At 36.8% G+C, this 25,219-nt stretch overlaps 3 protein-coding genes across 4 annotated transcripts in view; 1 reads left to right on the top strand and 2 right to left on the bottom strand.

The window, feature by feature from the left end:
- The window catches only part of LOC101889490 (nuclear factor of activated T-cells 5), a 194,869-nt gene extending 181,420 nt beyond the window's left edge, over positions 1 to 13,449 (bottom strand). The window contains exons 1-2 of the mRNA XM_059122067.1: positions 13,177 to 13,449; positions 12,295 to 12,687 (exon numbers count right to left, since the gene is read on the bottom strand). Coding sequence (XP_058978050.1) covers positions 12,295 to 12,412 — 118 coding nt within the window. The 5' untranslated portion in view covers positions 12,413 to 12,687; positions 13,177 to 13,449. The remainder of the gene's footprint in view (positions 1 to 12,294; positions 12,688 to 13,176) is intronic.
- Positions 13,450 to 13,827: 378 nt separating this feature from the next.
- On the top strand, positions 13,828 to 19,911 carry LOC101895198 (RRP12-like protein). Its single transcript, XM_005182287.4, has 12 exons — positions 13,828 to 13,989; positions 14,047 to 14,600; positions 14,657 to 14,773; positions 14,839 to 16,269; positions 16,334 to 16,596; positions 16,659 to 16,793; positions 16,863 to 17,295; positions 17,359 to 17,633; positions 17,701 to 17,873; positions 17,941 to 18,171; positions 19,226 to 19,532; positions 19,598 to 19,911. The coding sequence occupies exons 1-12, from the start codon at positions 13,848 to 13,850 to the stop codon at positions 19,701 to 19,703; spliced, it is 4,167 nt and encodes a 1,388-aa protein (XP_005182344.2). The 5' UTR covers positions 13,828 to 13,847; the 3' UTR covers positions 19,704 to 19,911.
- Positions 19,844 to 23,533, bottom strand: LOC101894916 (transport and Golgi organization protein 2). 2 transcript variants are annotated; one of them, XM_005182285.4, is made up of 3 exons: positions 22,866 to 23,533; positions 22,224 to 22,569; positions 19,844 to 22,160 (listed from the first exon to the last, which is right to left on the bottom strand). In XM_005182285.4, the coding sequence occupies exons 1-3, from the start codon at positions 23,128 to 23,130 to the stop codon at positions 21,716 to 21,718; spliced, it is 1,056 nt and encodes a 351-aa protein (XP_005182342.2). In that variant the 5' UTR covers positions 23,131 to 23,533; the 3' UTR covers positions 19,844 to 21,715. The 2 variants fall into 2 exon arrangements, with proteins under 2 accessions (XP_005182342.2, XP_058978048.1); XM_059122065.1 differs by having other exon boundaries at positions 22,224 to 22,353; positions 22,866 to 23,532.
- Positions 23,534 to 25,219: the final 1,686 nt, after the last annotated feature.

The following is a 25,219-nucleotide window of genomic DNA, read 5'->3' as shown; positions in this document are numbered from 1 at the left end:
AATATTGTTGTTACAGAGTGCATATTACGGCTGTGGGTAAGAAATACAACAAATCGGATGAACAGTATATATGGGAGCTATAGCTATATCTTAACCGATCTTCACCAAATTTGACATACTACCTTCTAGACTCAATTCGGTCGTATGTGCCAAATTCCATCCCATTTGGGCAAATATTAGATGTTTGGTGCACAATCAAAGGTAAATCGGGCGAAGTTATATATGAGAGCTATATCCAAATCTGAACCGATCTCGATAAAATTTGGCACATGTATTTCTGAGCTATATTTGATACATTTCCCCAAATATTGTTGTTACAGAGTGCAAATTACGGCTGCGGAGGACAAAAATAACAAATCGGATGAACAATATATATGGGAGCTATAGCTATATCTTAACCGATTACGATCAATTTTGGCATACTTATTTTCAGGCCTTATTTGGTTGTATGTGCAAAATTTCATACTATTCGGGCTGATATTACACGTTTGGTGCACAATAAAAGGTAAATCGGACGAAGTTATATATGGGAGCTATATCCAAATCTGAACCGATCTCAATAAAATTTAGCAAAGGTATTTCTGAGCTGTATTTGATAGATTTCCCCAAATATTGTTGTTACAGAGTTCATATTACGGCTGCGGAGGATAAAAATAACAAATCGGATGAACAATATATATATGGGAGCTATAGCAATATCTGAACCGATTTCGATCAAATTTGGCATACTTATTTTCAGGCCTAATTTGGTTGTATGTGCAAAATTCCATACTATTCGGGCTGATATTACACGTTTGGTGGACAATAAAAAGCAAATCGGACAAAGATATATATGGGAGCTATATCTAAATTTTGACCGATTATCTCCAATTTCAATAGGGTTCGTCCTTGGGCCAAACAAATGATTTGTGCAAAATTTCATCTGGATAGGAGGCTATAATTGCGAACTGTTCTTTGTTTACAAAAATACATGGACAGACGGACGAACAGACGGACATGCATAAATCGACTCAGAATGTGATTCTATGCAGATCATCAAAAGGAACTATGGGTCTATCTCGTTTCCTTTTGCCTGTTACAAACAAATGCACAAAGACATAATACCCTGACCACCTTGTGGTGTAGGGTATAAAAACGGTAGAGATCGTACCATTCCTTCTGGTACCTCCCCCACAAAGGGTCAAAGTTTTTAATAACCAAAACGATCATAAAATCCTAAATAAGCATCCGGTTCTCATCATATTTCACACATCCCTTATCTTTACTAACATAATATCGGTCCACTCCTTCTAGTACCTCCCACACAAAGGGTCAAAATTTTAAATAATTTTAACTCTTATAAAATGCGATTTTGGGGTTCGATTGCCTCCAAATCACACAATCCACAATATTTTTATTAACACAAGATCTGCTGTGAAGATGGATGATATATCGGTCCACTCCTTCTGGTACCTCCCTCACAAAGGGTCTAAATTCTGGATATTCATGATGTTCATAAAAAGCGAAATCAACATCCGAACCATTCCAGACATGGTTCATCTCAATATTTCCATCAACACAAGATCTGATATAAATATAGTAGAGATCAGACCATTTCTTCAGGTACCTCCCCCACACAGGGTCAAAGTTTTAAATAACCAAAATGATCATAAAATCCGAAATAAGCATCCGGTTCTCTTCATATTTCACACATCACATTATCTTTACTAACATAATACCTGCTGTGAAGATAAGATATATCGGCCCACTCCTTCTGGTACCTCCCACACAAAGGGTCAAAATTTTAAATAGTTTTAACTCTTATAAAATGTGATGTAGTGGTCCGATTGCCTCCAAATCACACAATATTAATACACAAGATCTGCTGTGAGAATGCGATGTATCGATCCACTCCTTCTGGTAACTCCCACACAAAGGATCAAAATTTTGAATACCCACGAAGCTTATGAAACGTGAAATTAACATCCGATTTCATTCAGACTTGGTATATCTCAATATTTCCATCAACACAAGATCTGGTTTAAATATGGTAGAGATCGGACCATTTCTTCTGTTACCTCCCGCACAAAGAGCCAAAATTTGAATAATGAAAACGATCATAAAATCCGAAATAAATAGCCGGTACTCTTCAAATTACATAGACTCCCATATTTCTATTAACCCAAGATCTGGTGTGAAGATGGAATATTTCGGTATACTCCTTCTGGCACCTCCCTCACCAAGGATCAAAATTTTGAATATCCATGAAGTTCATAAAATGCGAAATTAACATCCGATTCCATTCAGACTTGGTACATATCAATATTTTCATCAACACAGGATCTGTTATAAAGATGGCAGAGATCGGACCATTTCTTCTGGTACCTCCCTCACATAAGCTTTAAGATGTTGAAAAACAAAACGCTCAAAGAAAGCGAAATAAGCATTCCGCTCTCCCGGAATTTCACACTTACAGACATTTTTGCTCTGCGAGCCCCTTCTGGGACCTCACCCACAACCAGAAACATGAGATGAATATGAAGTTCGATTTCTTTTTGTAAATTTGTCCCTACCAATATTTTGATCTGCAATAGATGAACTATGAAAATGGAATATTTCGGTCGACTATATCTGGTACCTCACGGACTTTTTAACATTTTCTAAAAATTATCAACATTTTCTAAAAATATCACAAATTGAAGGAAGTAGCCAATATAGTCCGAACCTGGTACGTCGCAATATTTTACAATATTTATATCCTATTTATTTAGGTCCGATACGAAATGGACAATATTGGCCCTCTCCTTTGGAACCTACTGCATATAGGGTCAACAATTTAAATAATCGCAACAGAAGTGAAAATATACTTAAATAATCGAACATTGGCCGAGGGTATACATCTGTCTATCCCCTAAATTATAGAATAGAAAACCTGGACCTTAGTCCTTTTCGTGAAGATTTTTCTCAAGAATTTTTCTTAAAAAATGAAGACTGAAAGTGTCATTCAACTGCAAAATCGATGAAAAATTCCCACCCTTATTTAATTTTGAAAACACCGAAAATTTTAATTTCTCTTGAAATACCCAAAAATCTGCTATCCACCCTAATGTCGCCGTCATTTTATTCAATACGCAAAACAAAAACAGAAGAAATCAACTTCAAATTTAAACAAAGGAGACATTTGCTATTGCACCCCAACACGCAATTGAAAATCTAACTTCAAAGTAAACAAAATTGTTTGGAAATTCCATCTGGAAGATATATTTAATTTTTTTCATTTGTTTGGTTGAGAATCCCGTCTTCTTCCCACCATCATTATTATGACAGTCATCATTGGATGACAGAATTAATACGAGATTATAAACAAAAATAAAAACCTTGCGTTTTGTATTTTCAAATTGAATTGAAGTTTGTTTTGCTTTATTTGTCTCTCTTAGTTCTAAACGTGGCGTGATGCGAACTAGAATGCAATGGAGAGATGAAACAAAAAAACTGAAGCGAAATTGGGTGAAAAATGGGTTGCCAATATCTGGATTTAATAAACCCGCCAAAAGGACTTTGAAGATCTTTCAAGGGGCTTATACATATTATTAAAGATCTACTATTCATAGCAGTCCTTTAATAGGATTTCTATGCACAGAGACCTTTAAGAGGACTTCTATTCATAGATGACTTTTGGGAGATATTTTATTCACAGGAGGCCTTTGGGTAGTCTTTTATCCCTAGAAGACGTTTGGGAGGTTTTCTATGCCTAGAAGACATTTGGAAGGTCTTCTATCCACAAGAGAACTTTGGGAAGTCTTCTATACATAGAAGACCTTTGGGAGGTCTGCTATACATAGGAGATCTTTTGGAGATCTTCTATTCAGGGAAGAAATTTATTAGGTCTTCTATCGACAGAAAACCTTTGGGAGGTCTTCTGTCCCTGGAAGACCTCTTGGGGGTTTTCTATCCCTAGAAGACTTTTGGGTGGCCTTCTATACAGAGGAGACCTTTGGATCGTTTTCTATCCAGGAAATACCTTTAATAGGCCTTCTATATACAGATGACCTTTGGGAGGTTTTCTATCCCTAGAAGACATTTTGGAGGTTCTTTATCCCCCGAAGAAATATTTAGGAGGTCGTCCATTCCTAGAAAATATTTAGGAGGTCTTGTATCCCTAGAAGACCTTTAGTATGTCTTCTATTCATAGAAGATCTTAAGGAGATTTTCTATCCCTATAAGTCCTTTGGAGGTCTTCTATGCCTATAAGACCTTTGGGAGGTCTTCTGTTGGGGATTCTCCTAATCTTCTATTTATAGAAGACTTCTTGGAGGAGGTCTTCTATCCCTAGAAGACCGTTGGGAAGTCTTCTATTCATAGAAAACGTTTAGGAGTTCCTGTATTTTTAAAAGATCTTTAAGAGCCTTTCTATCCCTAGAAGACCTTTGGGATATCTTGTATCCATAGAATACATTTGGGAGGTCTTCTATTTACAGAAGACCTATGGAAGGTCTCCTATCCATAACAAAACATTTGGGAGGTCTGCTATCCATAGATGTCCTTTAGGAGCCACTCTATCTTTAGAAGAAGACCTTTCGGAGTCTTCTATACATATAAGGCCTTTGGTAGGTCTTCTACCCATAGAAGGTAGGTCTTCTACCCATTGGGAGGTCTTCTTTTCACAGGATCCTTTGGGAGATTTTCTATCCCTAGAAGACCTTGAAAAGGTCTTCTATCGATAAAAGACCTTCAAAAGGTCTTCAGTCCCTAGAAGCCCTTATGTAGGTCTGTGGAGGTCTTCTATCCATAAATGACCTTACGCAAGTCTTCTATTCAGAGATGGTTTTAGGAAGGCCTTCCATTCATAGAGGGCCTTTATAAGCTCTTCTATCTCTAGAAGAAGACCTTTGGGAGGTCTTCTATCAATATAATGCCTTTGTTATGTTTTTTACCATTGAAGAAGATTGGGAGGTATTCTATCCACAGGAGACCTTAGGTAGGTTTTATATCCCTAGAAGACCTTGAAGGTCTTCGATCCCTAGAAGGTGTTTGAAGATATTTTATCCATAGATAACCTTAGGGAAGTCTTCTATCCAGAGATGATACCGGGGAGGTCCTCTATCAATAGAGGACCTTAAGGAGGTCTTCTATCCATAGAGATCCTATAGGAACCCTTCTATCTCTAGAAGAAGACCTTTCGGTGTCTTCTATCTATAGAACCCTTTGGGAGGTTTTCTTCCATAGAAGAATTTTGGTAAGTCCTTTAAGGTCCTACCAAAGCAAAATTCATGGATTTTTAAGAACAGTTTCACAAAGTCTTCCTGGACAAATTTATGGATTTTTATGAACTATATTTCTAAGCCCTACTCTTTTCTTTAAGAATATTTTACAAAGTGTTCCTGGACAAAAATCACCGACTTTTTAGGAGACATGTTCAAAGTCCTCCCAATCCAAAATCGGGGATTTTTTTTTTTGAGTATTTCTAAAATTACCCCCTTGGCAAGAATCGCAGAATTTTTGAGAAATATTTTTCGAGAAGCTGTTAATAAAAAATAGTGGATTTTTAGGAATATTTTTACTATGGTCTTCCAGGACAAATTTCAGGGACTTTTTAGGAAATATTGTTCCAGAAACTTCTAATCAATTATCGCAAACTTTTATTAGTAAAACTTTACAAGGACTTTCCGGACAAAAATCATTGACCTTTTAGGCAATATTCTTCAACGTCCTCCTGATCAAAAATTGTGGATTTTTATGTACATTTTTACAAGGTCTTTTCGCACAAAAATTGTGGACTCTTCAAGACATATTTTTTAAGGTTCTCCTAATTAACAATTGTGATAATTTTTAAAATATTTTTGGGGAAAAACTTTTAAGCTCCTCCTAATTATTAATCATTGGTCTTTTTTAAGAGTGTGTAGACCTTCATGGATAGAATACCTCCAACAGGTCTTCAATAGCTAACAAATATTCATGGATTAAAATCAAAACCCCTACACAACCACAATTCCAGGTTTAACACTAATTTCCTAATGGCGCCATGATCAGTCAGAACAAAAATTCCCCAAAACACATTTCCATAAAATCCAAAACTGATCTTAGTCACCACTTTTCCGTGTTAAAAAAAATGATTCCCGCAACGCGGGGTAATAAAATAGACAGTTAATCATTTCCATGTCATGGCAACTCTGCTGGCCACCTCTGCTGCATGTCGTGATTAATAGAAAAAAAGTCTAAGTGAAAACCGTTTAGTTTGCAATTACAAATTCTGAATAATCAAACGGCCTTCAAATGAACGACATTAACCCGTTTTCATGGGGTGAGCAGGAGGAGAGGGCGGGATGAAGCAAGGGAGCCAGCTGGCTGGCTATCAATGAAGCTGAGAATGCAAATAACGTCATTACAAATGCTGGAATATTTGTTGTCTAGAAGTGACTGCCCGCTCTCCTCCTCCACCACACTACAAGTTTTCTATCTTTCCATAACTTTTGTGGCAATGCGCCTGAGATTCGGGGGATTCAAGGGGCGTTTGACATTTTTTCTTATTTTTTGTTTTGTTTTTTGCAAATTTCTATGGAAATCTGCCGACCAGTCTGCTGTACAGTAATCGCAAGACCACCACCACCACCAAATTAAATCAGTCACGAGACATGGAATAAACCCATTACCCACAGAGTGAGGCAGGCGGAGATGGAGGGAAAGGCTTTGCTTGTTGGTTGGAAGAGGGTGGATATGGTTGGTGGTTACGGTGCCGGTGCTCCATGAAAAAAAAAATCAAACAAAACTACATCAGAATAATGTATTAGTTACGATTAAGTGATTCATGTAAAGTAATGACTTGCGGATTTTGAATTTTGCATTTTGAAAAAAAAAAACAAGTAAGCAAAGGCTACAGTCGAGCGGGGCCGACCGTTGAATACCCTACAACACTGTAATAAGTGATACTGTTTATATAGACGAGATACTCGAAAGAATTCCACAAGATATTGCGACAAATTATAAAAGAAAACCATCAGGTTTCGTTCTCTTATTTTCGAATAATAGCAACTTAAACTAATTTGCACATTTCCAATTTATTGGTAGATGTTGCACGTAAATGGTCTTCCTAGATCTGGAACCAATATTTCCCAAAGACCTATAATCTCTCAGAAGTGGCAAAAGATTAACATTTATTATTGGTTTTTGACTGAAACGCATCTATTTGAGATACACACATTTGACTATATTCTTCAACGAAATCAGCGTTAACGAAATGGTCAGAAGTGCGTCTTTTCTGTATTTGTGAATTCTCCAAAAAGTCACTGGGATGGACATTTTCGTATTTTGTCTACAAAAGTTGGCAAACTATTTCACACATTGAATATTTTTGGATGGCCATCCAAAACTGCTTGGCTTTTGCAATGTCCGGTAACCCCATTCAAATGTGCCTGAGGATCGGGCGACAATTACAACCTGCTGACAATTTTGCAGTTTTTTGGTCCATTTCAACCCCTAAATATATGGCGATCATCTCCAAAAAGAGTAGGCTTCTATTCTGACCCTCATCTTATCCCCATACAAAATTTCGTAAGGATCGGGCCATAAATGCGATCTGTATATGATATCCTGATATCCTAACTACTTAGTTTTGTTAGCTGTAGAAGTATTATCAAATGTTTAATTCAAAATGAAAATATGCCAAAAATATGACAAAATTGAAAAAATATGAGAAAATTTTAGAAAATCAATATTTTCATCTTTAGAGAGATATTTTTATGCGATTTTTTTAGACATTTTTTCTTTCCTGCCAAGAGGCCATTGTGAATTTATGAGAACTGTCGAAATCAGTTCAGCCGTTCTCGACATATAAGAGATCTTTCAAGCATATCTTCTTTGATAGACATATATATCGCACATATTTTGCTATATATCCGATTTGTTGGATAATAACATCAATGTAAAGATCAGAAGTAACCTTGTCATGGCTTTGTTATTTCGCCGGGATTTAAAATATTCGCGTTTTAATGAAAAATTTTGAATTTTTTCAACACAAAATATATGGTCTATTTTACCCGCTAAATATTATTCGATGACCACCCAAATTGGTAGGCTTCTTTCCCGCCCTAAACTCTAGCTACATGCGAAATTCCGCGTCGATTGATCTATAATTGCGACCTGTAGAGCAACTGCAAAATCAGGAATTTTTTCAGTTTTTGGTCCATTTCAACCCCTAAATATTATGCGATCATCTCCAAAAGAAATAGGGTTCTATTCTGACCTTAACCCCACCTACATTCTAAATTTCATGAAGATCGGGCCATAATTGCGACCTGTAGAGTGATTACAAATTAACATGGACAGACGGACGGACGGACATACATAGCTAGATCGACTCAGCTCGGCGAGCTAGGAAGATCCATATATACTTTCCTATATGGGAAACCAATATTTCGAGGTGTTACATAAATTCTGGCCCAATCAAACTTATAATACCCCCAACACATAGTGTTGTAGGGTATAAAAAAACAAATTGCAATGGAAATAAAAACATTTTTTTTTTTATTTTGAAAACTAAGTAAAACATTTTTGGATTTTTTGGAAGTAAAAATGGTTTCTTGAAAATAGCAGGCATGTTTTGAAACCAACCCTCCTAGAAGTTGTCAATAATAGGTATCTGTATTTCGCCAAAATATTAATACACTCAGCCTATTACACCACCTATTTTTCAACTTTTGTTTCGAAAAATTCTGAATATTTTGCCCAGATGTTTTTGAAAAAAAAAATGGAAAAATTTTATCTTTTAGCGCAACTTTGGATCAAGAAGACACAATTTAAATAAATTCATGTTTTTTAATAAAAATAGGCTAAAATAATGAAAAAGATCGGAAAGGAGAACCTTGCAGCGTGAGATAAAAAACTGCAACAAAGTTAAACGCCATAATTTTTACATTTTTTTAAATTTTATTGAATGAAACCAAAAAATGTCGGAAATAGCATCAAATTTTAGAATAAGTTTAGACTTGTTTGAATTGGTCACCTTTGTCACGAATTATGGCCTTCAAACGGCCAATGAAACCGTCAAACGCTGTCCGAATGTTGCTCTGCGGTATTTTGGCCGATTCCCGGCGAAGCGCTTGCTTGGGGTGATCGACACTTTGGTATTTTTTAGTGCCAACCTTGCTTTCCAAAATACTCCAGACACAATAGTCAGTCGGATTGGTATCCGGAGATTTTAGTGACCATTGTGCGCTGGAATTGAAGCGAGGAATCTCATTTTGAAACCATTCTTGGGTGGCGCGGGCTGAGTGTGATGGTGCTGAGCCCTGTTGGAATGTCCAAGATCTGCGGCCAAAATGTTTGTGGGCCTCCAGAATATTTTCGCGATAATATTCGGCATTTATTCTGATGCCATGGTCGATTAATACGAGCAGAGAGCGACCATCGGTTGTTATGGCGGTCCACACCATCACCATGGCCGGCGCTTGAGTTCTGGTGGCCAACCGAAGGTGCATATTTTCAGCTGACCTCTTTGGCAAGTAAACACGATCATCGGAGAAAACCATATTCGGCAGTTCACCACTTTCGGCCAAGCGAAGCAACTCATTAGCCCTTTTTGAGTCTATTTTTTTTCTGTTGCGGTGTAAGTTCTTGCACTTTTTGGAATTTCAATGGGTTTACACCGATCTCATTGTTCAATATTTGCCGAATGGAATATTGCCATATGTTCAGCTCACAAGCCATTTCAGCTCGTTGGCCACTGCGACGCGGGTTTCGATCAAGTCGCTTCTTTACTTTTCCCAACCATTTCTGCTGATGTTGCTGATTTCTTCCGTCCAGTTCCTTGACGTCGGGCTACGCTACCAGTATCACGGTACGAGACACAAAAAAATTTATTCACATTTAAATGCTTGAATGCTCTAACGATAGCCACTTGTGGTTTTCCAGGCAAATATAAATAAATCACACTATCACGCTTGAATTCCATAACGAATAACCTTTTTTCTGGAAAATTCTCACAAAAAGCTTTTGTACGCTTGAAAACAATATAATGGGCTCTCACTGGAATAATTTTAACAGCTGGCTTAGAAATGACAACAGTCTGAAGTTGGTTGCTGTTTTTTATCTCACCCTGTACGTCAAATGGAAACAATTCACTCACACACTCTCAAGAATATTATTTTTCCTCACACACATGCATTTTCGTATGTTCTATTTGTAGTCGTTCCTTGACATAGAATGTAATTCGATGAGGCACATTCTGGCCATATAAAATCACAAGGACTAAGCTCAGGATATACATTTTAAATTGATTGTTTTTTAGTTTAGAAGACTTCAATAAAATGTGTTCTCTTTTTAGTCGTTCCTTGACATAAAATGTATTTCGATGAGGCACACTCTGGCCATAAAAAATCACAAGGACTAAATATATTAAATATATCGCTCTCATAAATACATAACATAGCAATTATTTCCAAGAACATCAAGAACTTCTCTATAGCCAGCTACGCACACATAAATACATAGTCTCTTAACCTTGCCTGTACGTATGTAAATTAAAAATCAATACTTTTCCCAAAATGCAAATTAGCAGTAATGTTTCTTTGTGGTTTTGTGGGTCTAAAAATAAGCTTTGATATTCTGTGGTTTGACACTTTTGACCTGTTGTTGTTGCTGGATATTCCCGAACGAATACACCGATGACAATCCTACCCACCTGTATGTTTGTTTTTGTACATCACTTATGGCTAATTGAAATGTATGGCCGAAATTGCCATTAATTACAAATTAGTTGTGGTTTTCATCAACTTCACATTGTGATTGAGGTAAAGGAACGGCAGAGCGCAAAAGAGATACGGGATGAAAGATAAAAATCATTTCTATTTCTGGTTCCCTTTCTCTTTTACACTTCCCTGCAATTGTGAAGGGCAACAATTCGTAGGATTTCTTTAATTTCAGGCATTAGCCTGTCCTAAACAAACAAATTGAAAATAATTAGTTAAAGTTTGCCTTGAAGGCCGTTTGATGAATGTGGTCATGTTGTGGGTGGATGGGTGAGTTAATAGAGAAAAGGGACAAACTCAAGGAAATACGTTGGGTTCATTACTTGTTTGTTTTTTTTTTTTTGCTATGGCGTCCAATCAAAACGAAAGAATCCTTAGAGTTTACTTAACCTAAACACGTTAAATTGGGAAAGTTATTGCCATGTAAAGAAGGAAATAATTTTAGAGAAATTAAATTGATAAAAAATTTTGATAAAATTGAAATAAATTCCAAAATAAAAATTAAACAAATTTTAAAATAATAATGAATAAATAAAATTGGCCTTCTAGGGGAAGACCAACTAGTCTTCTATTAGAGGACCAACTGTTCCTCTATGAAAACCCTTCTGGACTTCTTCATTGGTATTCTACATATATACGACATTCTGGTTTTCTTTTCCTTTAGTAAAAAGACCTGTGAACGTTTTTCTGTTGGCATTCTGGATTATCTTTCGGTTGTCTATGATCTTTCCGCAAAAAATCTTTCAGAGATCTAGAAAAGATTTCTTAAAGAATTGTTCCGTCACTGCATCCCTGTGTATTCTTATCATTCTCTCTCAATAGATCTGTTTTTTGTCCTCTTTATTCCCTGTCATCATTTCTAAATTTCCTGATTTGTCAGGGTAGAGTTTATCTGTCTAGACGTTACAATTGATAGCCTCCGTCTTTGTCTTTAGTAAAAAGTCCTCCTGTACTCCTATGGTCGTTCTTTCAGTTTTCTATGATCTTTCCATAAATCTTTCTAAACTTCTAGAAAAGAAGTCTTCTACGACTGCATCCGTATGTATTCTTATTGTTCTCTCTCAATAAAACGGTTTTATATAGAACAAGTTCGTCCTTTTTAGCCTCTGTCTTCTTTAATAAACTATGCAGATCGTTAAATCGTGCTGGTCATTCCCCACCCCAGTGTTTAAAGTCCTGATCCTAAGAATCAAAAGATTGTTAAATATTCGACCGATCCAAACTATTTAGGTTTCTTCCGTAACATTGTTTCAATACGGACAGGACACCAATCCATTTTTCGTGAAGTTGTCACTTCTAGAAATTTTGCCAGTCCCTTTGTCTTTTCAGAGTAATTCAAGTCAGTATTCACCGTTTTTATAAAACCCTAGGGCTATCTACATTCACATTGTTTAGTAGAAGCTACCTTAAGCCTACGCTACGGTTTGGCTGATTTGTCATATAATTGTAACCGGTTTCATCACAAATTGCAAACAAACAGATCACTTCACTCACTGTGAATCACTGCAATAAATACTTAAATGCAAAATTATTTTCTTCCTATCTTTTGTATTTTTTAATTTACAAAACTTACCTGGTGCTCTCACAATATACGTTCCTGCCATGCCTCCTGATGTTGTGGTGGATGAACTGGAACCAGCTCCAGTACCACTACTGGTTTTTGTAAACTTCAATAGCATTGTATTTCTCATTTAAAATGTCTGTCGTTTCCGTAAACAAACTGTTGCACACTTTTGTTCGATTCGGCTCGGTTTTGTTCTGTTGAATTTTGTTTGGGTATTTTTTCCCTTTTGTCAAATGCTCACGCTCTCTCTTCTGGTTGGGTCACAAAATCGTTGAATGTGGCAACGCTGAGTTTTTTGTTATTATTATTTATATTCACTTGTTATGCTTCGCACTTGTTCGTAACAACACACAACACAATAACCGATTGATGGCTTGTTCTCGTTCACACTGTATTATTATTCTTTTTTATTTTATTATTATTATTTATTTTTTTTTTGTAATGAAAAGCATGCGAACAAAGGTGGAAAGGAGAGAGAAAATTAAAACAAAACAATTTCGAAAGCAATACCAAAAAGAAGAAAATGTTAACCAATGATGAGCGTAATTGCCAAACAACGGATAACTAAAAATAAGGATATAATTTTGGGTTCCCCAATGTGTGACGATAAAATGTTAATAAGGAAATAAGAATAAATTTTATTTTTATATCCCCAACAAGATTACAGAGTTTTACGAAAGCAAAAATTGCAGGAGCTGCTGATGTTGGTATGTTTGGGAAACGCGGGGGAACGTTAAGAAATGATGTCCATATTGTTACAAATTAAAGGGGGTATATGATTGGCCTCCTTTTTGTCGGAGCTACGGTGGTAGGAGTTGATTGGGATGCCACCTAGGAAATGTAGTTTCTACTCCAACTTTTTCTGTCCAAACGAGAAAAACGCACACTCACACATACACGTGAAGAATAGGCACACACATACACACGTACACGTTTACATTCCTTTGGAAATTCAACCTTTTTTATCTATTCCGTATCACGTTATTTTCACAAAATTCCTTTGAAATTATGAAAATTGTTAAATATTTTATAGTTATTTTGCTGTTTTTTATCTCTTGGCTTTTGTTTTCTATAGAAAACTCATTGTATATGAAAATTCGTTCTGTCTTCACGCAATTGCAATTGATACGACACATTCAACAACTGGTTCACACTTCATAGTTGATAAAAAGAATTTACATGTAACGGCGTTGTTACCAAGCCGACAAGGTTGTCAGGGATTACGGCCTTCGGGTTGGAAAGGGCCTCAATTAATACTGGAAATGGAAGTTTCCTAATCTCTCACAACATGTATTATATTTAAATCCACACTCCTATGACAAATAAATTATGTATTTAAGATTTCGATACAAAAAAACCAAATAATAAGCTCATAAAATAAAATTTCATATTCGAATTTAGTCGATCTAGCAAACCCTGTTTATGACATGAAAGTTACCATCTCACACTTGTCTTCAAGTAATAAGAAGAAGCACTCTCAAAGAGAATTGTTGTGCTGGGTCGCACGTGTTTGGTGCATTCTAAAGTTTTACTCAAAAGAAAATATTACAAAAAGAAAGAAAATGGGAAAGTTTCGTTCAAAACTAAAGCGTCATACCAAGGGAAAGAATTGGAGTAAAGGTCACTCGTCCACTTCGAATCCTGAACAAATGAAACATCGCCTCAAAGCCAAGTCGAGATTTTTTCAACCAAATTTGAGTTTGGGTAAGATAAGAATAATTATTAAAGAAACAATGAATAATTGAACCCCTTTATTTGTAGTTCCCAAGGAAGAAACCAAGAACCCCAACTCGCTGACTCTGGAAGCTGTGTTAAAACATGAACAACGTTTGGCCTATAATGCCGACACCACAACGGTCAATGATGTTGCTGGTAGTTTGAAATCGTTTAGCATAACAGACGAAGATGATGAACTAATGTCCGAGTCCCAAGGTGGTGGTACCTTTAAAACCTTTAAAACATTCGCCTCCAACTACAGTACCTGTAGTAATATGAGTTTCAAGAAACTGCTGGTGGGTTTCAGGGCATCTTCAGATTTACACAAAGAAATGTTGGCAATTTTAACAGCCCTCACCGAGATCATTAAAGAACGTGGTGGTAATGAATCGTCCACAGAGTATTTCCTCTTGTTGATGGAACAGATCGAAGCCAGTACAGAGGATAAGGATATTATTGCTGGTATATCATTGCTGGGTATGGGTATTAAATCAGTACCAGCCCCTGTGTTGAGGAAACGTTTCAGTGAAACTGCTCAGACCCTAATGTCATGTATGCAGCGTTTCATTGATTCGCCCAATCAGAATATTATGAAATATGTAAGTCATGTACCACAGGTAATGAGGTGAATTTTTTAATATGTTTTTAATTTTAGATAATTGGTTGTTTGTCGGTATTGCTGAGAGCCCAGGATTATATGACCTGGACATATTCCTCGACCTGGCAGTATATTGATACACTTCTTTCGTTTTGCATACATTCTAAGCCAAAGGTATGTACCGATAAAAAAAATGTGATTTTTGATTTCCATTCTATGGAACCGATCTTTCGTTTTAGATACGCAAATCAGCTCAACATGCAATTGTCTCCATAATACATGGTAGTTCATTTATGTTGCCGCCCAAACCTAAAGATGAGGAGGATGGTGATGGTGATAGCCCCCAGCCAGATGCAAATCAACAACAAATCAAGGCACATCCAGCCAGCAATCGTGTTACAAAATTCTGCTTGAATCAATTCAAACCCGAAGTTTTGGCCCAACAACAAACTACCGTGCTGCATACCTTGGCATTACTAAAGGAAACCATTAGTGGTTTCAAAACCGATGATATCCGTAGTGTTTGTGAGCATTTGCTTTCGATTATGACTGCAGCCAATATTTTGGTACGCACAAATTGCCTACAAACCTTGCATGCTCTGTTCCTTTCACGCACCTCAAATTTGAACGGAGTATTGTGTGCTAAATTACTATCAGCCATACATGAATATCGTCCGGATCGTTCAGATTTTAGGCAAACTCTTGCCTGGATTACCGTGTTGAAAGAAGGTCATGTCCATTTGGTCCAATTGGATTTGAATTTGTGCATAAATGCCTTGCCACGTCTCATGGAGATTTTGAGTGGAGATCTGTGGCTTTCGGACAGAAGTGAAATTATTAATGGTGTATCGAATGCCATTAAGGAATTGTTGTATGAATGTGTCAAACCAGCCTGTGAGACTGAAGAATTGTCTAATATCTACCGGGTGGCTATAACAAAAATATTAGCTTCCATCCACAAGGTGTTGAGTGCACCATTTGGCGAAGTGGCCAAATATGTGGTGTTGACATTTTCAATCATCTTTGAAGTTTGTGGTAAATATTTCACCAGAGAATTGGCCCCTTCACTGGTGGAACTGGCCAAACGTTATGATACCCAAAGTGCATTGAGAATACAAATTGAGCATAGCATTATTGCGGCCATTAAAAGTATGGGTCCGGAAGTGGTATTGAAATCCATACCCCTAACCAATGCCAAGGGTGATGTGGTTTTGGAAAAATCTTGGCTTTTGCCATTGTTAAGAGAGGGCGCCACTGGGGCAACATTTAAATTTTTCAAGGAAGTCATTTTGGCTTTGGCCTTAGATTGCAATGTCAAATGGCATAAATTTGCCGAAGAAAAGGATGTACCAATGGCCCATACTTACGAGTTGCTGTGCTGTCAATTATGGGGTCTGTTTCCAGGTTTTTGTAGAGTACCTCGTGATCCAGAAAACTTTAGATTAATTGCACCGACTTTGGGTAATGCTCTTGATAACAATCCAGAGTTTAGAGCACCCATATTTGATGGTCTCATTGAGTTAATACAAAATGAGGAACAAACTGTGGTCCATGAATTGTTGGGGAAATATGCCAAGAACTTTTTACCGCGCCTTTTCAATATCTATACACAAAAACCCAATGGTACCTATGAACAGGATTTGAGGAAGAAGTCCTTGGAAGTTATTAAGGTAGGTTTGGATGTTATATTTACAATTTATTATGTGGAATGTAATTGTTGTTATTTCCTTTCAGTTGTATTTAACAAAAACCCCCGGTGATATGCTCAAAGAACTCTATGATACAGCCTATAAACAGCTACAGGCCACCGCCGTTGGCACATTTGAATATGATTCTATATTTGATATTACCGCAGCCCTGGTACTCTTCCAAACATGTGAAGTTATTCGTGAATTCTTCGAGAGCTACATTGTGCCGGTACTAATGAAAAATGAGAAATCAAAATTGGTCACCAAGGATGAGCAGAAATTGAAGAAACAACAGCGCAAGACTTATGAGTAATTATTTGATGAAAAATAATCTGATGTTCTTCTAATTTCCCTTCTATTCTGCTGCTTAGATTATTGCGTGACATTTTAACCTCAGAGGCGGCATCGTGCCAAAAATTCACAAGGAAAAATCTAGTGGCTCTGCAAAAGGTACTTGTGGAGGCCTTCACCACCAGCTGTGCTGTGTGTCAAGCTGCACGTTTGAGGTAAATATGAAAGGCAGGCATATAAACGTAATGCCTCGTTGACTCATGTTTATGTTTCATTTTTTCCAGATGCCTAAAAATCCTCATCGAAACCCGCAAAGGCCTTACCTATAGGGATAAAATCATCACCAAAACTTTACCAGAAGCTATACTTAATTACAAAGAATTCTCCACACGAAAAGAAAATGTTTCCGAGGAGATTTTGAAATTAATTTTAAATCTCTATCAAGAAGCTGAGAAACTCAACGATTTTGTTGATATATTAACGGCAGGTTTTGCTGGAGATGAATCTTTAATTACCAATACCATATTAGCCTTCCGCACAGTATTGGCCACACATGGAAAACACTTGACAGTTAGTACATTGGAATTCATAATGGAACAAATTGCTGTATTTCTGGTACAAAAGTCAAGATCTCAGGCTGAGGCATCTGTGGCTTTCCTCATCACATTTATTAAGGTTATGCCAACACCGCTGGTAGCCAATCATTTGGAGACAATTGTAAGTTGAAATAGCTATTGAAGTGATAAGAATTTTATAATAATTTCCGAAAAATCATTCCAGATGAAATCCCTATCCGCCATGGTCAAAGATACCAAACGCTATTGTCGCATACAAATTGGTTATTTGTTGAAGAAGTTGTGCAAACGTTTCACCGCCGAAGATTTGATTAAATTTGTACCCGGTGATGATGAAGTGACACACCGTCGCCTCCGAAAGATACGCAAACAATTGAGACGTGATAATCGCAAGAAACAGTCTGAAGAGGCTGGAAAAGACAGTGATGATGAGGCATCAGAGGAAGAGTTTGTCAGCGGCTTGGAAAAGAAGAGTGTTACGTAGGTTATCAAAAGTTTGGATATTAGGAGGAGAAATAATATATTTATCTGTCTCTTTTGTATTTAGTATTGATGACATTTTGGCCGACTCCGATTCAGATTTACCCGAAGATATGGATGAAGATGACACACCTGCCCGTGATAAATCGAAATCGAAAAAAGATCGTGATACCTTTATACGTGAAGATCCTGAGGATATTGTCGATTTGGCTGATATCAAATCAATTGGAAATGTTTTGAGTAAGACGTGGCAAATGGTTGGTTTTATTGTTGCCAATGTTAATTTTTTTGTCTTGTTTTTGTATAGCCAACCGCCCACAAGCTGCTACAGACAAGTCTGGCAAAACAACAAAATCCAAAGATCCCAATCGTGGTTTTAAGGTGGCTGAAGATGGCCGTCTGATAATTGATGATAAAGCGCTGCGTGGTGGAGGTGGTGGTGATAGTGATTCAGATGACAGTGATGATGACGATGTTGATGATGAAATGGATGGCTCGAAGGCTGTTAAACGTGGCATGGAAGACGATTCCAGTGATGGTGAGTTGAATTTAGAAATTCAATTTGGGAAAACTTAATTTTTAAATATTTTCAAGAATTTCCAAGGGTGCGAACCCAGATTAAACCTTCCGAAAATAATCAAAATTTGTTTGGAACACCCTCGAATTTAGAATTTAAGAGGGATTTTATCACATCTTTGAATATTTGCATTTCTGGCTCTTAACGGAGGACAAATGCATGTTGAAAAGTGAAGTTTTTCTGATGATTCAGAATTTAACAACAACTTTTATTCTCAGCCAATAATAAGGGAAGCAGTTTCCGATTTTATAAATCGACAAATTTCTATCAAAGCATAGAACAAATCATAGATCTATCAGAAAAGCCGTAGATCTGCTGGCAAACAAAAGTAGTGGACTTAACGGTCCAGTGACTGCCCTGAAAGAGCTAAATTCATGTCAATTAAGCTCTGTTAGTCTCCCGGCCATTGCAACATCCCTAGCAATGAATCCGCAAGGTGAAGCCGATTTTGTGCCACTTCTTCCGAGCGATACAAAAACATCACCTCGGGAGATTTCAACAAAATTTGTTAAATAGATGGGTATGCAATCTCTCTTAGAAAATTTGGCCGGTTTTCTCTGAGAAAAGATCAAGGTCTATGATGTCCATTGCGAATTCAGACCTAAACTTTGTGGTGGGAGTAATCACAGATCACTGTAACATAAGGGCCATGACTTCTAGGTGGAGTGACGATGACACCGATTACTGTAGGCTCTGTCAAGATGAGAAAAAGACTGAAGCGGTAGAGTACTTAGTTTGTCACTTTTTCCTATCGGTTCCAAATGTACTCATCGCAAATTAAGAAAATTGTCATATCGGGCTAATGCTTTTGTTAGGTCTCAGATGTAGGTTCTTAATTTCAAAACGTCGTACATCTTATCCGAATTTTGTAATAGTTTTACGAATTTTATTTTGAGCCAGAATGTAGGCAAAAGCGACCAGACCAGAAATAAATCTCATATAAAAAACGAGAAGCTCCATTTGTAATGTGCCATGGAGTCGAAATTAAACTAACTCCTATTTTTTTCTTTCGCAGAAGAAGAATTGGCCTCCGCACCCAATCGCAAACGCAAGGCTGGTGATTCGATGAGTATGCGTTCGGGTAAAACATCTGCCTCACGCTACACAGCCGGCGGCAAGGGTATACACAGACCTTTGGGTGGTGCCAGCAGTGATGCGGTGTCCATGAAATCGGGTTACTCCGCCAAATCGGGCAAATCCGCCAAATCACAACATACTGGAAGTGAATACACACACAAGAAAGCTAAGGGTGATATGAAAAAGAAGGGCAAATTGGATCCATATGCTTATATACCACTAAGCAGGAATACCTTGAATAAGAGGTAGGTTGTGAGACATATTTGTTTGAAATAAGCAATAATTGTTTTTTTTCTTTATCTTCCCCCAGGAAACGAGCCAAACATGCTGGAACATTTAAAAATATTGTAAATGCAGCCCGCAAGGGAGCTCTCAAGGGTGTCAAAAGCAAAGTGGCCAAAACCTATAAGAAATAGAGGGGATGCTTTTGTTTTGCAGTGATAAAAAAAAAAACCACAACACAGTTTGTATATTTATTTTGCAATGAAGTCCAAAACAAAATCGATATAGATTTATTTTATAAAACTATATGCTATAGTTGAATTATGTTAAACAATTTTTATTTTATTTCTAATTTCAAGTTATTTGAATAAACGGAAAAATCAAGATACATATAACACAAGAGACGACCTGAGCAAAATTTGTTAAAAGCAAAAAAAAAAAACTACTAGAATTGAGACAATCACATTTAGATTATAAAACTATTTGGTATAAAGGAGAAATGCTAAGGCAAAACAAAAAACCTACTTAAGACTTTACGAAGCTTTACCATATAAACCTGAGTAAGCAAGTGTATCATAATGTCTCTCATTGTTAAACTTTATGGCAAGCAGTGTGACCAAATCGTGGCCTATATAAGGTTGGCCAGTAAGCACATATGACAACTAAGTTTCCTTCCAAAAAGAGATAATTGTGATTTGAAATTCAAAGAGAGTCCAGTCATAATAGTATTGCCAAAAGTTGTCTTATTGGTCGGCCCTATATAGGCTTTGGATCAAATCTACAAAATTTAAAAACTATTTTTCAATGCTGATTCTATAGCCTTTTCCAAATTGAACATTTTCCAATGGAACTTGACCAACCTTACAGCTGAACTATATTCTAATCTCACTAATTACAAAAATGTTAGAAATATACAGGGTGAGATGAAAAAACTGCAACCAACTTCAAACTGCTGTCATTTCTAAGCCACTCGTCCGACAGCTGTTAAAACTTTTCCAGTGACAGCTTTGTGAGAATTTTCCAGAAAAGAAGTTATTCGTGATGGAATTCAAGCGTGATAGTGTGATTTCTTTATATTTGGCTGGAAAACCACAAGTGGCTATCGTTAGAGCACTCCAGCATTTAAATGTGAATAACTCTTTTTTGTCTCGTACCATAGCACTGTTACCGTGATACTGGTAGCGTAGCCCGACGTCAAGGAAATGGACGGAAGAAGACAGAAACAGCATCAGTAGAAATGGTTCGAAAAGTAAAGAAGCGAATCGATCGAAACCCGCGGCGTCGTAGTGGGCGAAAAATGGCTCGTGAGCTGAACATATCGCAATATTCCATTCGGCAAATATTGAAAAATGAGCTCGGAGTAAAGCGGTATAAGATCTTGCACTTTTTGGAACAGCCGATGGGTCGCTCTCCGCTCGTATTAATCGACGGTGGCATCAGAATAAATGCCGAATTTTATCGCGAAAAATTCTGGAGGGTGTATTAAAGCCTTGGGCACTCAAACATTTTGGCCGCAGACCTTGGACATTCCAATAGGTCTCAGCACCATCGCACTCAGCACGCGCCACGCAAGAATGGTTACAAAATAAGGTTCCTCGCTTCATTTCCAGCGCGCAATGGCCACCAATATGTCCGCATACCAATCCGTTGCACTATTTTGTCTAGAGAATTTTGGAAAGCAAGGTTGGCACTAAAAAAAACAAAGTGTCGATCACCTCAAGCAAGCGCTTCTCCAGGAATGGGCTAAAATACCGCTGAGCAACATTCGGGCAGGCCATAATTCGTGCCAAAAATGACTAATTCGAACAAATCTAAACTTTTTCAAAAATTTGATGCTATTTCCGACAGTTTTTTTTTCATTAAATAACATTAAAGAAAAAATGTAAAAATTATGGCGATTAACTTTATTGCAGTTTTTTTATCTCGCCCTGTACTAATCAATTCTATGGCAACCTCTTTGTTGTTAATAAAATTTAAAAATGTAAATTGCATTTCGATGTGCTATCCACACAATTCCCCACTGTGGGGGTCTTGGCTACACTAAAAGCACAATTACATCGTCTCTTTAATTGCTAATTATTACTTTTGCCAAACAATTAAAAATTGAAATCCCCCGGGGACTCCTGGCTACTCTAAAAGCATCATTGTCTCTCTAATTACTAAAACTACTATTGCCAAAGAAATTGATTTTTCGTCCCTCATCATTTTAAAATGGAAATTGTTTCTCAATGTGATTTCTACACCATTCCCCCTGGGGATCTTGGCTACGCATTGTCTCCTCAATGAAATGCATTTTATTATTTGCATCGATTAGTATGACCGTGTGGGTACGACTGCCATAGCCACAATCAGGTACGCAGACATTTAAAGCACTTAAATATTCACCCCAATTGGGTGCTCTACGCTGCAGTTCGGGATCAGGCCAGAATTTCTCTTTACACTTCAGCAACAACATTAATTGTTCCACCAATTCGCTTTGTGGCGGTTTGTCATCGATGATTTGCTCAAAACGATTACGACCATAGCGAACCTTTTCAAATGGTGCTGAGGGTAAACTATTGCCAAAGCCATAGCAGGAATTCTCCTTGTAATGTACCAGGCCGGGAGGCACATTACTGCAAAGAGTTACCAAGGCAGGGGTACTGGAAGACCTACAAAAAGCAGACACTACCATAATCATAAAACAAAAGACACATTCGATTTCGGTGACTTACCCTATTTCAATGGACACAAAATTAAATGCACTATATTTGCTACAATCCTCTACCAGACGTTGATTGTAATTGACATTATCGAATTTCTCACCATAGTTACGAACATAATCGCTGACCAGCATGCCGCGTCCTAACAAAGAGTTATTATTGTGGTGTGGTAGTGTAGTTGTTGTTATCTGTCCTTGTAGCTCAGTGTGATGATTAAATTCGTCGCTATTAGTTTGTGGTGTTGTGATGTTATAGTTGTTGGATGTCTTATAGCCATTCGTTGAGGAGGTTTTATTAGATAAATTGGAAGACTTTTGTTGTTGTGTTTGATTGAGAGGATGAGGTATGAGGTCTACAACTAAAAAGATGCATATTTTTGGTGTGACGTAGAATGAATGATAATGTGGGTGGTGTATATTTTTGTATAAAATAACATTTTTTTAACAAACACAACATCCGGTCAGCATTTTGTGTAGTAAAGGAAAAATATATAAAACTTATTAATTAACTAAAAAATATATTAAACAATTATTATTTAACATTAAAACCAAAACAGAGCCAAAACAACTACCACCCTTACTCCGCTCACAAACTTTTAGTGACAAATTTTGTTGCAATTTTTTCAACAATGGAAAACCATCACCCCCAACTTACCCACAGCATTGCGAGGTTTTGGTTCACCGGTCAAATTGAGTAGAGCTCCAATCTTGAAGATACCATCCTGACCAGATATGGCCAACCAGGTGCCACCTTCACGCCCCGGTTCCATATCAATGCCGCCATAACAATTGTCCACACCCTCCCATTGGCTGGCCTCTTTGGTATCACGGGCGTAGAATTCATCCCGATTGGAGGCCAAAATTAACTTGTAGCCATCCTTTTGGGGATTTGAATTGACATAGAAGAATATTACGCACATTCTTTGACTTTCACACCTGCTAACACATTCACTGCCTTTTGTTTTCTGACCTTTGTCTAAACTCGTCGCGTCGATGCCTTTGTTTATACATAAATTATGGGAAACTGGGCTTTTTTTGCTTTCCTGGTTATCAAGAGCTATAATTGCTATCACCGCTTATCTAGCCCTCGCCGTGTTTTACTTCTAAATCCAAGATATGACAATCACAGAAAAATAAAGACTAGACACACGCATACACGTAAATAGGTCACAAACACAGAAATGTTGACGTTTGCAAAATTTGCAATATTTAAATTTCCATAAATAAATAAAATGTAAATAAAATATATTTACACAATGTAGCCACCACTCGGCAAAATCTATCGTTTCCCCCAACCACACAGACAGACAGACAACCCTGGCAATGGCAATGAACTTGTTGTTGTCAACAAGATCAGCTGTTATAAAAGTGTCGCAGGCGCCCATTTTTGAAACAAAACGCCGACGACTTTCCAGGTTGACCAGCACGCCGTTAAATAGTTGCATTTTTATGGTGTTGTTTAAATGGGGCATATTTTGGAGGTTATTCTAAGCAAATTGGATGGAACAAATGCTGGGAAAATGAACTGTCAAATCAATTTTGCAATTGTAATTATTGAATGAAAAATTATTCAAACTTGTAAAAACTGTTAAAAAGCGCATATTATAAAAATCTACTTATATTTGGAGAAATATTTTGAAATGTTTGACATATCAATGTTCCCAAGCGTTGATGCATCTACCTATATTCTTCTACCATGGGTTATTCTAAGCAAATGAACTGTCAAATCAAATTTTAAATTTAAAATTTTGAATGAAAAAATATTAAAATTCTTTAAAATTGTTGTAAAATGCATATAATAAAAACCTTAGATAGGCGTCCTATAAGAAATCTTATAAAACAACCATTTAAATACCGAAAAAATTAGATAGGCGTACTATAAGAAATCTTATTAAAAAAAACTATTTAAATGAAGAGTTACCGTCATATGGGGGATGTATCTAGAGATGGGGCTAAGCTACAAAAGCCTGTGCCAAATGTCATTTATTTATCTTAAATATTGTGACATCTTGATTTCAACAGTCGGCTTAGAATTATGTGCTGATCACAAATATTAAATATCACTCTTCGGCTAACGTTTCGTGATTTGTTTCACTGTCAAACTTTTTGCAGTTTGTTATTAAATTTGACCGTGAATCGTCTCACAAACGAATAACACTTGCAAATAATTGGATTTTATTGTGTAAAAACGAACTCTGTTAAGAAATTTAAACACGCGTTTCTTCCATTTCTTAGTTTGAAATCATGGTAGAAGAATACAGGTAGGCTCATCGACACCAGCAGCTGTGTCAATGAACTGTCAAAACAATTTTGGAATTGAAAATAATTAATGAAAAATTATTTAAATTTGTAAAAAAATTCAAAATACATATCTTTACAACCTCTCATTTGCGTCGTATAAGAAAACATTGAAAATTCTACTTATTTTTGTAAAAACATTTCAAATTTTTTGACATAATAATGTTCCCAAGGTTTGACGCATCCATGGTACAATGAAGAGAAGGTAGGCCAACTTTGAAAAAATTGCAAGTATAGAGGTCTACTTGTTTGGCTTGTAATGTCAGAATTAGTATCAAAACAATAAAAAATCAAACAACTTGTTGCATTTATTTTGAATAAATAATTGAAAACCGCGATAACTGATTGAAAGGTCAACACTTTTTTTCACAATCATGTACTATATATCTCTAAAGGATTATTTCGCTACAAAAACTCTAGATTTTGTCGATGCATACGTTGAAATAAACATTTTAAAAACACCCGGATTTGAAAAAAAAGAAAACACATACATAAACAAAAAAGATGACAAATTAAGCCAAGAAAATAAAAAAATTAAAATCATATGGTATCATAGCCCTACCTTGATATCATTGTACCATGATTGTACCATGAATGCATCTACCTATATTCTTCTACCATGGTTTGAAATGAAAGCCCTTACACCGGCCTAGATGCTACGAATCGTAATGTTACTGTAAATGATGAGCGCTACAGTGAAATGATATCCAA

Source organism: Musca domestica, unplaced genomic scaffold (genome assembly GCF_030504385.1).
Source record: "Musca domestica strain aabys unplaced genomic scaffold, Musca_domestica.polishedcontigs.V.1.1 2, whole genome shotgun sequence".
Classification (NCBI taxonomy): Eukaryota; Metazoa; Arthropoda; class Insecta; order Diptera; family Muscidae; genus Musca; species Musca domestica.
The sequence above is the reverse complement of the archived record's forward strand: the minus strand, read 5'-3'. Positions and strand labels throughout refer to the sequence as shown.

Excerpts from the sequence above, each read along its gene's own strand:
- LOC101894916 (XM_005182285.4), bottom strand. The coding sequence starts at position 23,130 with ATGTGCGTAATATTCTTCTATGTCAATTCAAATCCCCAAAAGGATGGC. Across the intron at positions 22,570-22,865 it reads AAAACCTCGCAATGCTGTGG|TTGTAGACCTCATACCTCAT; the intron begins GTAAGTTGGGGG and ends GCATCTTTTTAG. Across the intron at positions 22,161-22,223 it reads TTTGTGTCCATTGAAATAGG|GTCTTCCAGTACCCCTGCCT; the intron begins GTAAGTCACCGA and ends TGCTTTTTGTAG.
- LOC101895198 (XM_005182287.4), top strand. The coding sequence starts at position 13,848 with ATGGGAAAGTTTCGTTCAAAACTAAAGCGTCATACCAAGGGAAAGAAT. Across the intron at positions 17,874-17,940 it reads ATCAATTGGAAATGTTTTGA|CCAACCGCCCACAAGCTGCT; the intron begins GTAAGACGTGGC and ends GTTTTTGTATAG. Across the intron at positions 18,172-19,225 it reads GGAAGACGATTCCAGTGATG|AAGAAGAATTGGCCTCCGCA; the intron begins GTGAGTTGAATT and ends TTTCTTTCGCAG.